General features: G+C 42.2%; 1 protein-coding gene across 1 annotated transcript; it reads left to right on the top strand.

The window, feature by feature from the left end:
- The first annotated feature begins 37 nt into the window (after positions 1-37).
- On the top strand, positions 38-11398 carry EPCAM (epithelial cell adhesion molecule). Its single transcript, XM_028725016.2, has 9 exons — positions 38-426; positions 5347-5451; positions 5586-5829; positions 6444-6509; positions 6943-7003; positions 8008-8109; positions 8421-8615; positions 10157-10198; positions 10937-11398. The coding sequence occupies exons 1-9, from the start codon at positions 357-359 to the stop codon at positions 10976-10978; spliced, it is 927 nt and encodes a 308-aa protein (XP_028580849.2). The 5' UTR covers positions 38-356; the 3' UTR covers positions 10979-11398.
- Positions 11399-12146: the final 748 nt, after the last annotated feature.

Here is a 12146-nt window from a genome sequence, read left to right as displayed (position 1 = left end):
GCTGCGGGCTATAAGCGCTGGCGGGAGCCCCGAGAGACTCATTTGTCCTTCGCGGGAGGAGGAGGAGGAAGCGAGAGCGCGCGAGAGGGAAAGCGAGCGGCACAGGTGCCAGGGGAGGCGGCGTCTGAGAGGAGGCCCCAGGTGCAACCTGAGACGTCGGGCGCGGCCGGCCGAGAGGGGGCTTGGTCTACCTGCGGAACCTGCTGAGCAGCTTGAGCGTCTTCGCGAGGGGAGAAAGGGCGCCGCGGAGCCTCGAGGAGAAGGCGCGTCGAAGCAGCGCTCCTCTCTATTACTATTTTTTTTAAATTTTACTATTTTGCCTCCTTTGCTTACCTGTTCCTTCAACTTGCCCGGCGATGGAGCTGCCCCGCGGGACCGTCTACCTGGCGCTGGCGATGCTGGCGCTCGCCGCCACCGTGAACTGCAGTACGTATCCGTCGAGGAAGCCTCCTTCTCTTTCCCCCTTCCTTCTCTGCTGCTCCTTCCTCCGACTATCCGCTCCTGCGAGGGGGTTTAATGGCGCCTTGCCCGGAGAGAGCCCCTTCAGGAGCGAGGCGAGCCGTGCCCGCTCGCCACAAAATGGCGCCCCGTCGGGGCGGGGAGGGAAGGGGCGAGGCGCTTCTTCTCACCGGGGCAGAAAGAGCTTCGGTTTGCCTTCAGTGGGTGGGTGGGGGTTAGGGGACAATGGCTGGGGGTGCACCTGGCTGCCCCCCGTCGAGGATCCTGCCGCTTGGGAAAGCGCTCCCTGGAGAGAGAGCGAGGGCCTCCGAGGAGAGTTGGGGGCGGCTGCCGGACTCAAGCGCGGTCCTCGGGGGAGTTTTTCTTCAGATTTTGATCCCACTGGTCGTCTCACCGAGAGTAGATCCGTCGAAGTCGAGGGATGGATTTGGATCCCCGGAAAGTCTTAACTTAGCTAGGTACAACCCCGCGCATCGAAGACGTCCTGTCCTTTTTTTTTTTTTTTTAAAAAAATGCTTTCATTTCAGAACTTAGATTGAGGTTATTATTTTAAAAAAGGTGTGCTGAGATGTGGGCAGTATATAGTATTTGTGCGTGTCTCAGGTGAAGCAGCTTTCAATATGGTTATGCCGATATTCACTATAACTTGTCTTGAAGAAATGGGAGGTAAGGCCAACTTGGGCTCAGCAGCTACAGGGTTCCCTTCATGAATGTCTTCGGAATTTATTTATTTTGTGTCGTCTCTCAAGTTAAGGAATTCCCTGAGCCGAAGAAACTTTCTTCCCCTACCCCCCCCCCCCCACATCTAAGCGTTGCCAGAGGTACTCTTCTTTCCAGGGACCGTTGCCTTTCAAACGTTGGGGCCCCCTCCCCCGCCCCCCAGGTTTGCCTCGAAAGAACAGGAATGAGGCTCAGTCTGTGACATCACAAAGAGGAAGTAGTTTTAAAAAACATAGCTGTTGAACTGCTAGGTGATGTGCAGAGTTTGGCCTCACCACTAGGTGGAGTGAGGTGGCTGCGGGGGGGGGGGGGCAGGTGAGATGTTTGAGGATAGGACTGTGTTTACTATACAACCTGCCCTGCAACTCCCTACGGTTGTGGCTTATGGGTGTGGTGGAGGACACTGACCCATTGCCAATGCTAGGTCCAGTTGGCCACTATGTAGAATGATGGTGTCATCTTAACCCTTCCTCTCGGACAGTAAAATTTCCTGGAGCAGCCCTGGTGTCGGAACCTTCTAGGGCTGTGATATTAACGGATCAATCACCTGATTAACCAAAGCAGCCTTCTTTTTCCTCTCCTGCTGCTGTGTATTCTATGGGTGTGAATAGAAGGTTCATCAGTGTTGGTTATATCTGCTGTCTGATGGGAGTGCCATCAATATGATTGTTTTGTACAGTTTACAAGCCCATGGGGTTAAATGGGCTGCGAGGAGCTCAAGAGCTGTTGCAGCCATTTCTGGGCACCTCTTCCATCAGGAAAAGAAGAGGCTTCATTGTTATAGTTCTAAGAGCCCTGGAAAGAACAGGCTAGTAACTTTTGCTTTCCTTTTTAATCTGTGCCAGCTCCTATGTGATTCCTGTTGGTAAATGGAAGCCCATCCCTGAGGCCTTGAGCTGTTTTCAGATTTCACATTTCCTGGTAGGAGAAACAGAGCAGAGTAGAGATGTGACTGGCTCCTTTCTGCAATTGAGACTACACCCAGGTTTAGGGGAGGTGCCTGAGAGCAAATCTGGTCTTCTATTAGAGGAGAGATAATTGTAAAATTTCTGTTGAAAATGCCCATGTGTTGTGACTCTTGCTGAAGGAGTGTTTCTTAGTATGTCCCAAGTAGGTTTCTTCTATATAACCATCTGTCACCAATTTTCAAACCCTCACTTAAAATTTGAATATTGGTATCATGAATTATTAAAAATGTAGCATCTCATTTGTAGCTAGTTGAGCATCTCACACTTTATTTTTTTAAAAAAAGGCAGTAGATATTTCCTTCCTGGAGAGAGAACCAAATCCTTTAAATGTGTGTATTCAAATTATTCAACACGCAAGTCTTAAAATTTTCTTTTAGATTAGTGACTTCCTCCACTGAGTTCTTGAATCTTTTTTTCTTTAGACTTTGAGAGGAAGCTGCCTTATACAGAATCAAGCCATTGAGGCATTCAGCTCTGTAGCGTCTACTCTGACTGGCAGCAGATCTCCAGAGTTTGAGATGGGACATTCCCAGCCCTCTCTGGAATGCCAGGAATTGAACCTGGGGTATTTTGCATCCAAAGCACATGCTCTGCCACTGAGCTATAACCCTTTCCAGTGGAAATTGCAGTCATAGAATTGTAGAGTTGGAAGGGTCACCCAACTCCCTGCAATGCAGGAATCTCAAATAAAGCATCCATGACAGATGTCCATCAACCTCTGCTTAAAAACATTCAAGGGTGTCTATTCCACTGTCGAACAGCTCTGTCGGAAAGTTCTTCCTGGTGTTTAGTCGGAATCTCCTTTCTTGTAACTTGTATCCATTGGTTCAGTTTCTACCCTCCAGAGAAGGAGAAAACAAGCTTGTTCCCTCTTCCATGAGACAGCTCTTGAGATATTTGAAGATGGCTATCATATCTCATCTGTCTCCTCTTTCCCAGGCTAAACATAGCCAGCTCCTTCAAGTGTTCCTCATAAGGCTTAGTTTCCAGACCCTTGATCATCTTGGTTGACCTTCTCTGCACATGTTCCAGCTTGTCGACATCCTTTTTAAATTGTGGTGCCCAGAACTGGACGCAATATTTCAAGTGTGGTCTGACTAAGGCAGAATAGAGTAATACTGTGACTTCCCTTGATCTGGACACTATACTTCTGTTGATTCAGCCTAGAATAGCATTAGCTGTTTTTGTTCCTGCATCACACTGTTGACTCAGGTTAAGCTTGTGGTCCACCAAGACCTCTAGATTCTTTTCACATGTACTGCTAGTAAGCCAGGTGTCCCCCATCCTTTATTGGTGCATCTGGTTCTTCCTGCCTAGGTGCAGAACCTTACATTTGTCCCTATTGAAATTCATTTTGTTAGCTTGCACCCAGTTCTCCAATCTGTTAAGGTCATTTTGAATTCTAATTCTGTCTTCTGCGGCATTAGGTACCCCTCCCAGTTTGGTGTCATCTGCAGATTTTTATGAGCGTCCCCTCAATTCCTTCATCCAAATCATTTATAAAGACACTGAACAACAACGGGCCCAGGACAGAACCCTGTGGTACCCCACTTGTCTCTTTTTTCCAGGATGACAAGGAGCCATTAATGAGTACTCTTTGGGTTCAGTCAGTCAACCAGCTACAAATCCACCTAACGATTACCTCTTTCATTCCACATTTTACCAGCTTCCTCACAATAATATCATGGGGGACTTTGTCAAAAGCCTTACTGAAATCAAGATACAGTATGTCCACAGCATTTCCCTGATTCACCAAGTTTGTAATTCCATCAAAAAAAGAAATCAGATTGGTCTGGCATGACTTATTTTTGAGAAGCCCATGCTGGGTCTTGGTAATCACAGCATCCTTTTCTGAATGCTCACAGACCAACTATTGAATTATCTGTTTTAGGACATTCCCTGGCATCTATGTCAAGCTCACTGATCAGTAGTTACCTGGGTCTTCCTTTCCCCCCTTTTTGAGGATGGGGATGACATCTTCAAAAGCAGAAGACTCCCGCTTTTTCTACTCCTATCTAGCCAGTGGGAGCAACACACTGTAATTTCTTAGTTATTTCCAAACCAGGGTGGATTTGATTTAAATGAAATTGATTTTAATCACTTGATTTAAGTAATTTTTAATTTAAGTAATTAAGTAAGACTTGATTTAAATCATTTTTTTATAGAAAGACAATCTTGCTGGTATAATCTTAATATTTACAACCAGATGAAGGTTTGATTTTTGGAATAATAAACTTTCAAGGTAGTTTTTACAGTTATATAAAAAAATTACTGATTTGGTTATTCTATTAGAAATACATAGAAAGATAATTATGAAATTATTGTGAGGTTTAATAAGTTAACTATTTATATTTGGACAACTTTTCTGCTGTACTTTATTGGAAGGAGAAAAATAATCATTTCCTTAATAACAATTTAAACAACTTAATAAACTAAAACAATAACATTATAGCATATGTATCCATGTTTGTAAACTGATGTGGTTAGAGACTTGATTGTTTGGACAATGTCAGGTGAGCCCTGGGAAGAAGGGCCTGGAACCAGTGAACTCTTATTAGTTGACTGGCAAGCACTTCAAGGTCTCGCCAAGGACTTACAGATCCCAGTTACTATTTCCACCACTACCCCTTTGGATTTGCTTCTACATTCAGGTGCCTATTCTGTACAGTTAAGTGTTAGTGCAGTTGTTGGAACCCAGTGGGATTGGGAAGAGGTTGCTAGCCCTGAAGTGCCTTCAGCACTTGCCTCAAGTCTGAGTTGCACAGACATGCAACTGACTCGCACAATTATTACACAAATATCCCAAGACTTGTTGAGTATTCTGCTCACAAGGTTACACTTTCATTTTTACTGTGTGCTGATGGTAAACAATGTAAATACTCTGATATGCAAACTGCACTGTTTTGATAACATTATTACAATGCACCAGAAGGAAGTAATTTCAGAAATATTACAAAAACAGTTTTGGAATGGGCCTCTTTTTAAGTTAAAATTCAGTACACTTGAGTTAAACCATTTCTTCTTAAAATTATAACTTCATCTGAGCTTTGATTTCTGGTGTCAGTTGTTGGCTTTATCTTGAGTGCTCGGAGATCTACCGAGAGAGAGACTTTTTTGCTCCCTCAGAAGTGAAGACATTTACTTGCCTGCATGGTACCTGACTGGTTTCCTTCCTAACTGATACATTTAATTATTACAGGTTGCTTATGCCTGAACAACAAGCACGTGGCAAACTGTATTTCAATTAGCAGTACATGCAGATGCACAAGTTTTGGGTCCAATATCACAGTGGACTGTGGAACATGTGAGTACAACAACTCCTGGATAACTTGCTTCAGTTTAAAATATGAGCTGGGAAGCCCTAGCATTCCAGCAGAATCATACATTTAAAACTGAAATGGTAACTTTAAATGTGGTTCTTTGCCATCTTATTTTCAGTGTCTTCAAAATGCCTGCTGATGAAAGCAGAAATATACCGCAAAAACACTGGCAGAAGTAATAGACCACAACATGCTATTAGAGACAATGATGGCATTTATGATCCAGAATGTGATGACAATGGTAACTTCAAAGCTAAGCAGTGCAATGGTACAGACACTTGCTGGTGTGTGAACTCAGCTGGAGTACGAAGAACTGACAAGGGGGGTAAAGACATTAAATGCGATGAAGTAGTAAGGACAAGGTAAGCCTCCAATGAAACTGCATGTACCTTGAAATATAAATATTTGGTGCCAGGCAAATATATAAACATGCAGGTACAAAACATTAATGTTTTATGTCACAGGTGGGCAACCAGCAAGCAACATATGTCCCTCAGCAGCGCACACTGCAGCTTGCCATGGCTCACTCACTTCCTGTGTTGCCAAGCTGATCAGCAATCAGTGCAGAAATAGATTTCCCCTGCATTGAGAGCTGGGTGGGAGTGTGGTTTAATTTCTTCCCTGCACTTCAAGGCACTCCTAATGCAGCCAATATCACTGTCCCCACACTGCTAATAGTAACCTAAGGCACTTTGTCTACTTCAGAGCCTGGAGATTAAAGTGAATATGTGTATATACAGCCCTGTGCACTGCCTGCCACACAATTTGCCCAGTGGTATGTGTCTCCAAATGTCTAGCCCTGCAGATGTGGCTTTAGGAATGGTGGTGTTTGAGGTTGCCCACTCCTTATATTGTCAAGTTTGTTCCCATTGTAATTTTACAAATAAAAGATCATTTGAAATCCCATTTCTTAAGCTTGTATTTAATGTGTGGAATCGGCCAGCTAAATTCCTGAGGGCAATACTTTATTTTTCAGCTGGATTTCGATGGAAATGAAGCACTCTGGGACAGAAACTGATTTGGACAAACCTAGCCTTGAGAGGTATGTCTTTAGTCTGTTTGAAGTAATTAGAATTGCAAAACATACAATTTCTCAAGATGGGGATGTTCTTCAGAATGTAGTTCAAAAGGAAGTGATTTGTGTACTAATGCAGTGTGAACTTCCTCCAAAGCCATTGTTCTTGCTATACTGCATCTACACTTTGCTTGTTTAACTGATGTTGGTGGCAAAATATAAGTGGACAGGAGGGTTGGTTTAAGCCAGCTTTGCCTCTGTTTCTGCTAGTGCCAAGTATGGGGAAAGGTGTAAATACAGTTGCAGAAGTTGCAGTTGACAGGAAGAAACCAATAGAAGTTGCTGATGTGTCTCTTAGGGGTTAATGCAAAGATGTTAGATTGTTGTTAGAGGATGACACAAGATTCAATTCTAAATCACATGTTCAAGTACTAACAGTTTCTAATTCTTGTCTTTGTAGTGAAATCAGAAATGAACTTTCTCAGCGTTACAAATTGAATAAAAATCACATAACTGCTACGGTATGAACAGCAATTTTTGCAGATTTTATGTCATATTTGGATTCCTACAGACAATTTTGTGCTAGTATTCACATACAGTTATACCTCGGGTTACAGATGCTTCAGGTTACTTTTTTTGGGTTGCGGACTGCTGAAACCTGGAAGTACTGGAACGGGTTACTTCTGAGTTTTGGCGGTCGCGCATGTGCAGAAGCGCTAAATTGTGCTTTGGCAGACACGCCAAATTGCAACCCGTGTGTGCGCAGATGCGCCACTGTGGTTTGTGGACGCTGCGGGTTGTGAACGTGCATCCCGCATGGATCACGTTCGCAACCCCAGCGTCCACTGTATTTCTAAAAATGGCCTTTAAACTTTCAAGATAGAGGAGATATACTTGAACCCCGACGTTAAATATTTAATTTTACTATATAAAGGACTTTCTGTTGTACGTATTTTATATTAATATAAAAAGCCAAGCTAAAAGCAAAATATATAATCAACTACTGAAGGGAAAACATAAAAGAATCGAGAAGGTTCAAGAGGGAGTCCCCCAGAATTCCCAAGAACAAGTTTTAAGAATGGAACGTATTAGGCTTCACAAAAAATGTGCCTCTTTGTAGCTTCCACCTGTAATTCCATACCCTGCTAATTCAAGACGTTTTGTCAGTGTTCGTATCATACAGCTGTGATATTTGAACTGTTATATTAATCTCTTTTAATACAAGTTCTTGAAACAAACAAATCACTTATCTTAAAGTGTATGTTTTATATATTCTGTAAACTGCCCAGAGTGACTGGGGAAACCCAGCCAATTGGGCAGGGTGTAAATAATAACATTATTAATATTTTTTATTATTATTACTATAGTACTATTCAAAAAGAACATGATTTTTAAACTCCAAGAGATTTCTAAAAACCTAACAAAGTCACATTCTGTCTGTCTGTCTGTCTGTTTGTTTGTTTGTTTATTTATTTATTTATTTATTGGTTATGTGGATCTAATTGCTGTGTTTTCTTCATCCCAGTATGAAAAACCTTTCGTTTTTATCGAACTGAAACAAAATGCTTCAGAGAAATCTGCCACAGATGTAGATATAGTTGATGTGGCGTATTATTTTGAAAAAGATGTAAGTATACCAGTCCTTTTGTTCAAGGTAGAATAGAATGGTTTGTGTAAACTCAGTGCTTTACAGGCAACGACTGATTTACACTTGTCCAGTTTATATGCAATTGGGCACGTGTGCAGTGTGGTGACCCGTAAGTGACCAGAAAAGGGGGCGGAACAGGGTGGGGGCGTAATAGGCTTGTGCACACTCCACCAATGTCCATGGGGATCAGAAATGTAACCCCACACAAATCAGTAGTTGCCTGTATTTCAGTGATTGGATATTGCTTGGACTGCTTACTCCAAAAGTAACTAGTTCTTTTACTCTTTCAGATCAAAGGGGAACCTGTGATTATAGGACCAAATCTTACCCTTAGCAGGTCAACAGGATCTCTTCAATTTAATGATGTTATAATCTACTATATTGATGACAAGGCACCAGAGTTCACAATGCAAAATTTGAATCCTGGAATTATTGCTGTAATTGTGATTATAATACTGGCAATAGTTGCTGGTATTCTTGTACTGGTATGTTTTTCTAACTTTATAAGATACTTTAACCCCATTCTTCAGGTTAAAAATGTTCCAGAGTTGTGTAATAAGGCAACAGTCACAGTAGCAGCAGAAATAAAATAGCCAGTTATAATATAATGGAACTTGGTATCTGAAGTCTCTATTTCAGCAGAGACTTTTGTACCAGATGAACCTCCTTGGGCGAGTATTCTGAAGGTTGGGGGACCTGAAGGGCCTCCTGGGAGGACCTTTAAGGTTGAATAACTTCATGTATTATGTCCGAGGTAGTAGTATTTTATGTGGAAATAGCTATTCACTCCTGAATAGGATAAGAATAAGCGAGGTAAATACTTGATTGTCATACATGCTATAGGCTGAATTTAGGTAATAGGAAGCTATCATAGTGAGAACAAATGCCCAGTTTGTTAAAGAAGCAGCATGCAAACTTTTTGGAGACCATATCGTAAGTCTCTGTAACGGGCAGACACTGGTGTGGGTGGCTGCTGCTGTGAAATATGCTCATTCCAGTCCAGTTTTCATACCTTGGTTCAAATTACAGAAAGAAATGGAAAAAGATGCTTAAACAGAGTTGGATCACTAGATCATTATTCTCACAATTGACTATATTGATTGACAGTGGCTCTCTGGGCTTTCATTCCAGGGGTCTTTCCCCGTCCTACCTGGACATGCCAGAGGCTAAATCTTCAACCTTCTGTATGCAGTGCATGTGCTATACCACTGAGCTACTGTGCTTCCCACAGTGACCTGGCTTGCAGTGATAAAAATAAATAAATTCTTATAGTAGATGAGACTTGGTCCTGTGTGCACATGAACCAAGCCCACCCATGAGACAGGGCGCAGCACCCACCTCAGACAGCGGAATCACAATGGCTGCTTTCAGATCCATTCATCTTTTCTGCCCCACTTGTGAAACACCTGAATTTGATGAAAGCTGGAGCATTCTGGTGGGACACTGTGGCGGGGTGCGGGGGCAGGAGGTGGCAATTCCTGTTTTGTCTTAGATGGTGAAATGGGCTGGGCCAGGGGTCTGCAACCCGCGGCTCCGGAGCTGCATGTGGCTCTTTTACACCTTTGCCGCGGCTCCAGGGCGGATACTAGCGAGGGGAAGAGGCGCATTGTGCACCCCGACACTCCCCACTGTGGCGGGCGCTGTACTGGCTGTGACGTCGCATGGGGGCGGTGCGTGCGTTAGTCACGCACCGTCCCGACGTCACCTTCCCGCCCGCTGTCAGATCGCGGCTCTGGAGATATATTTGTTTTAAATGTCGCAATGGTTTTGCGGCTCCCAGTTTTTTTTCCTTTGGAAAGGGGCCAAGTGGCTCTTTTTGTCTTAAAGGTTGCAGACCCCTGGGCTGGGCCATCCCTGCTTTCAGGTCTCATAGGCAACATGGACCTGATTGGCCAGAAGGTTTTATCGTTTAGGGGACCTCAGTGAATGGGACTTGGGAAGTCGTGGATGTTGCATGAGTGTTCTGTGGATCCTTGAACTGCTAAGCTTTGCAAAAACTTGGTGTAACCTGTTGCTCTCCCTGCAGGTCTTTACTAGAAGAAAGAAGGGGAAATATGAAAAAGCTGAGGTGAGTTTAAAAAAATCAAAATCAAAGGAACTGTTAAGAATTTAAGCAGTAGCATAGAACAGTACTATAAAAATTCCTCTGACCTTGTAACATCTGAGGTGCATATTTTACGGCTTATTCTAACTTCTTGTGGTTCATTTTTTAAAAATTTTAAAATTGTTTTTAATGTTGTATGTAAAATTGTTTTGACCTGCCCTGTGACCTTAGTGTGAAGAGTGAAAAATAAAACAAAATAATAATGAAAACTATAATCTATCAAGAAAGTGAACAGGAATAATTCTCAGGTTCTTACAGTATCTGTTTGCTTAACTTGCCATGCAATAAGTTGCTGAAAGGTTCATATGCCATGTTTGTAACAAGTATGGCCAACATTCTGTGTGTGAGAGAGGGGGTGTGTTTTGACATCTAACAATTTGGGGAGTCACTTAAATGCTGCATACAGGAAATATTATTTTCTAGAGAGCTTAGGATCTGATACATACATTGGCCCAGGGAAGAGGTTTTTTTATGTAGTAAAAACAAAACTGCAAATTACAGCTTTGTAGTTTCTTCTGTAGACGAATTCAGCCAAATAGCTGAACATAAGACATTATTGGGGGCAAGGGGAGTTACATTATAGCAAAAATTAGTTTCTAGGCTGGTGACTGGTGTCCATTCTATTGGTAATATTAATATATGAACATGTTCTAAAGGCATCAAAACTGAAAAGGAATAAAACTCTTTTTTGTGTGTCTTCAGGTAAAGGAAATGAACGAAATGCACAGAGAACTAAACTCATAATTGCTGTAACACGAAATAAGGATAAACATGGCAAAAGCATGTAAACTGAAGATTACCTGTAGAGACTTTTTTTTTGTTTAAATACTTCCTTATAGTTTAATAAAAGGATTACTTCAAATTTTGACACTAGACTGCATTTTGCTGGGCTGTAATCCATTTTTTAAACATTTTTACTAGTTGGGCAAGATGAACGTCCTTTCTTTGTGTAAAATTACTGATGCCTTTTTGTTGGATGTATGTTAAATAACTGTTTTGTATAAACTTTGAGGTGTCTAGTAAGTTACTAAATGAATTTGGCCACCTTGCATCTCTTGCAGATCATGGAATATAGTGTGTGTGGGTTTTTTTAATGCTTGTAAATATTTTCCTTCAAATTTGCTCTTTTTTTTACAAGTAATTTTAATAAATTCTGAAAATCTTTTCGGCTCTTCTGTGGTATTTCTAAGAATGACTTAATGAGACACTTCCCAATATCTTCATTCTAGTTTTAGAGACAGATAACTCTAATTGGATTCGCATTTAGGAAAAAGGTATTTTGATATAATAGAATTGTAGAGTTGGAAGAGAGCCGAAGGGTCATCTAGTCCAACCCCCTGCAATACAGGAATCTCAGCTAGGTCATCCATGACAGATGGCCATCAACCTCTACTTAAAAACCTCCGGTGAAGGAGACCACCATCTCCCGAGGGAGTCTATTCCACTGTTGGAACAGCTCTTGCTGTCAAAAAGTTATTTCTGATATTGATTGGAATCTCTTTTTTGTAACTTGAATCCATTGGTTCAGGTGCCATGCCACTTATTTGGCAGTAAGTTCTATCGTACAGAGAACGTTTGAGTAAACAGGTATAGGACTGGGCTGCAGGGAGGAAAACCTGAAGAGTAACAGAAGTGCAAAGAAGTACTTGGCTGGAAGACAGCAGAGCTATCATTTGGTGCACATTTTCCTTAGAAATAATTTCCACTGAAGACTGCATGCCTAGGATTTATTAATTTTAGATAGTTACCTTCTCACCTTTTGCTGTACCTGTCTAAAAGGGAACCTCTGGCCCTCTAGATGTTGCTGAACTGCAGCTTGCCATTCTCCCTTGCCATTGGCCATTCTTACTGTAGCTGATGGGAGTTGTAGTTGAGCAATATCTGGGGGAAGAAATATTTCTCCCTCCATCTG

The sequence above is a fragment of the Podarcis muralis genome, chromosome 3 (genome assembly GCF_964188315.1).
Source record: "Podarcis muralis chromosome 3, rPodMur119.hap1.1, whole genome shotgun sequence".
In the NCBI taxonomy this organism is placed as follows: Eukaryota; Metazoa; Chordata; class Lepidosauria; order Squamata; family Lacertidae; genus Podarcis; species Podarcis muralis.
This window is presented reverse-complemented; position numbering and strand designations above follow the sequence as displayed.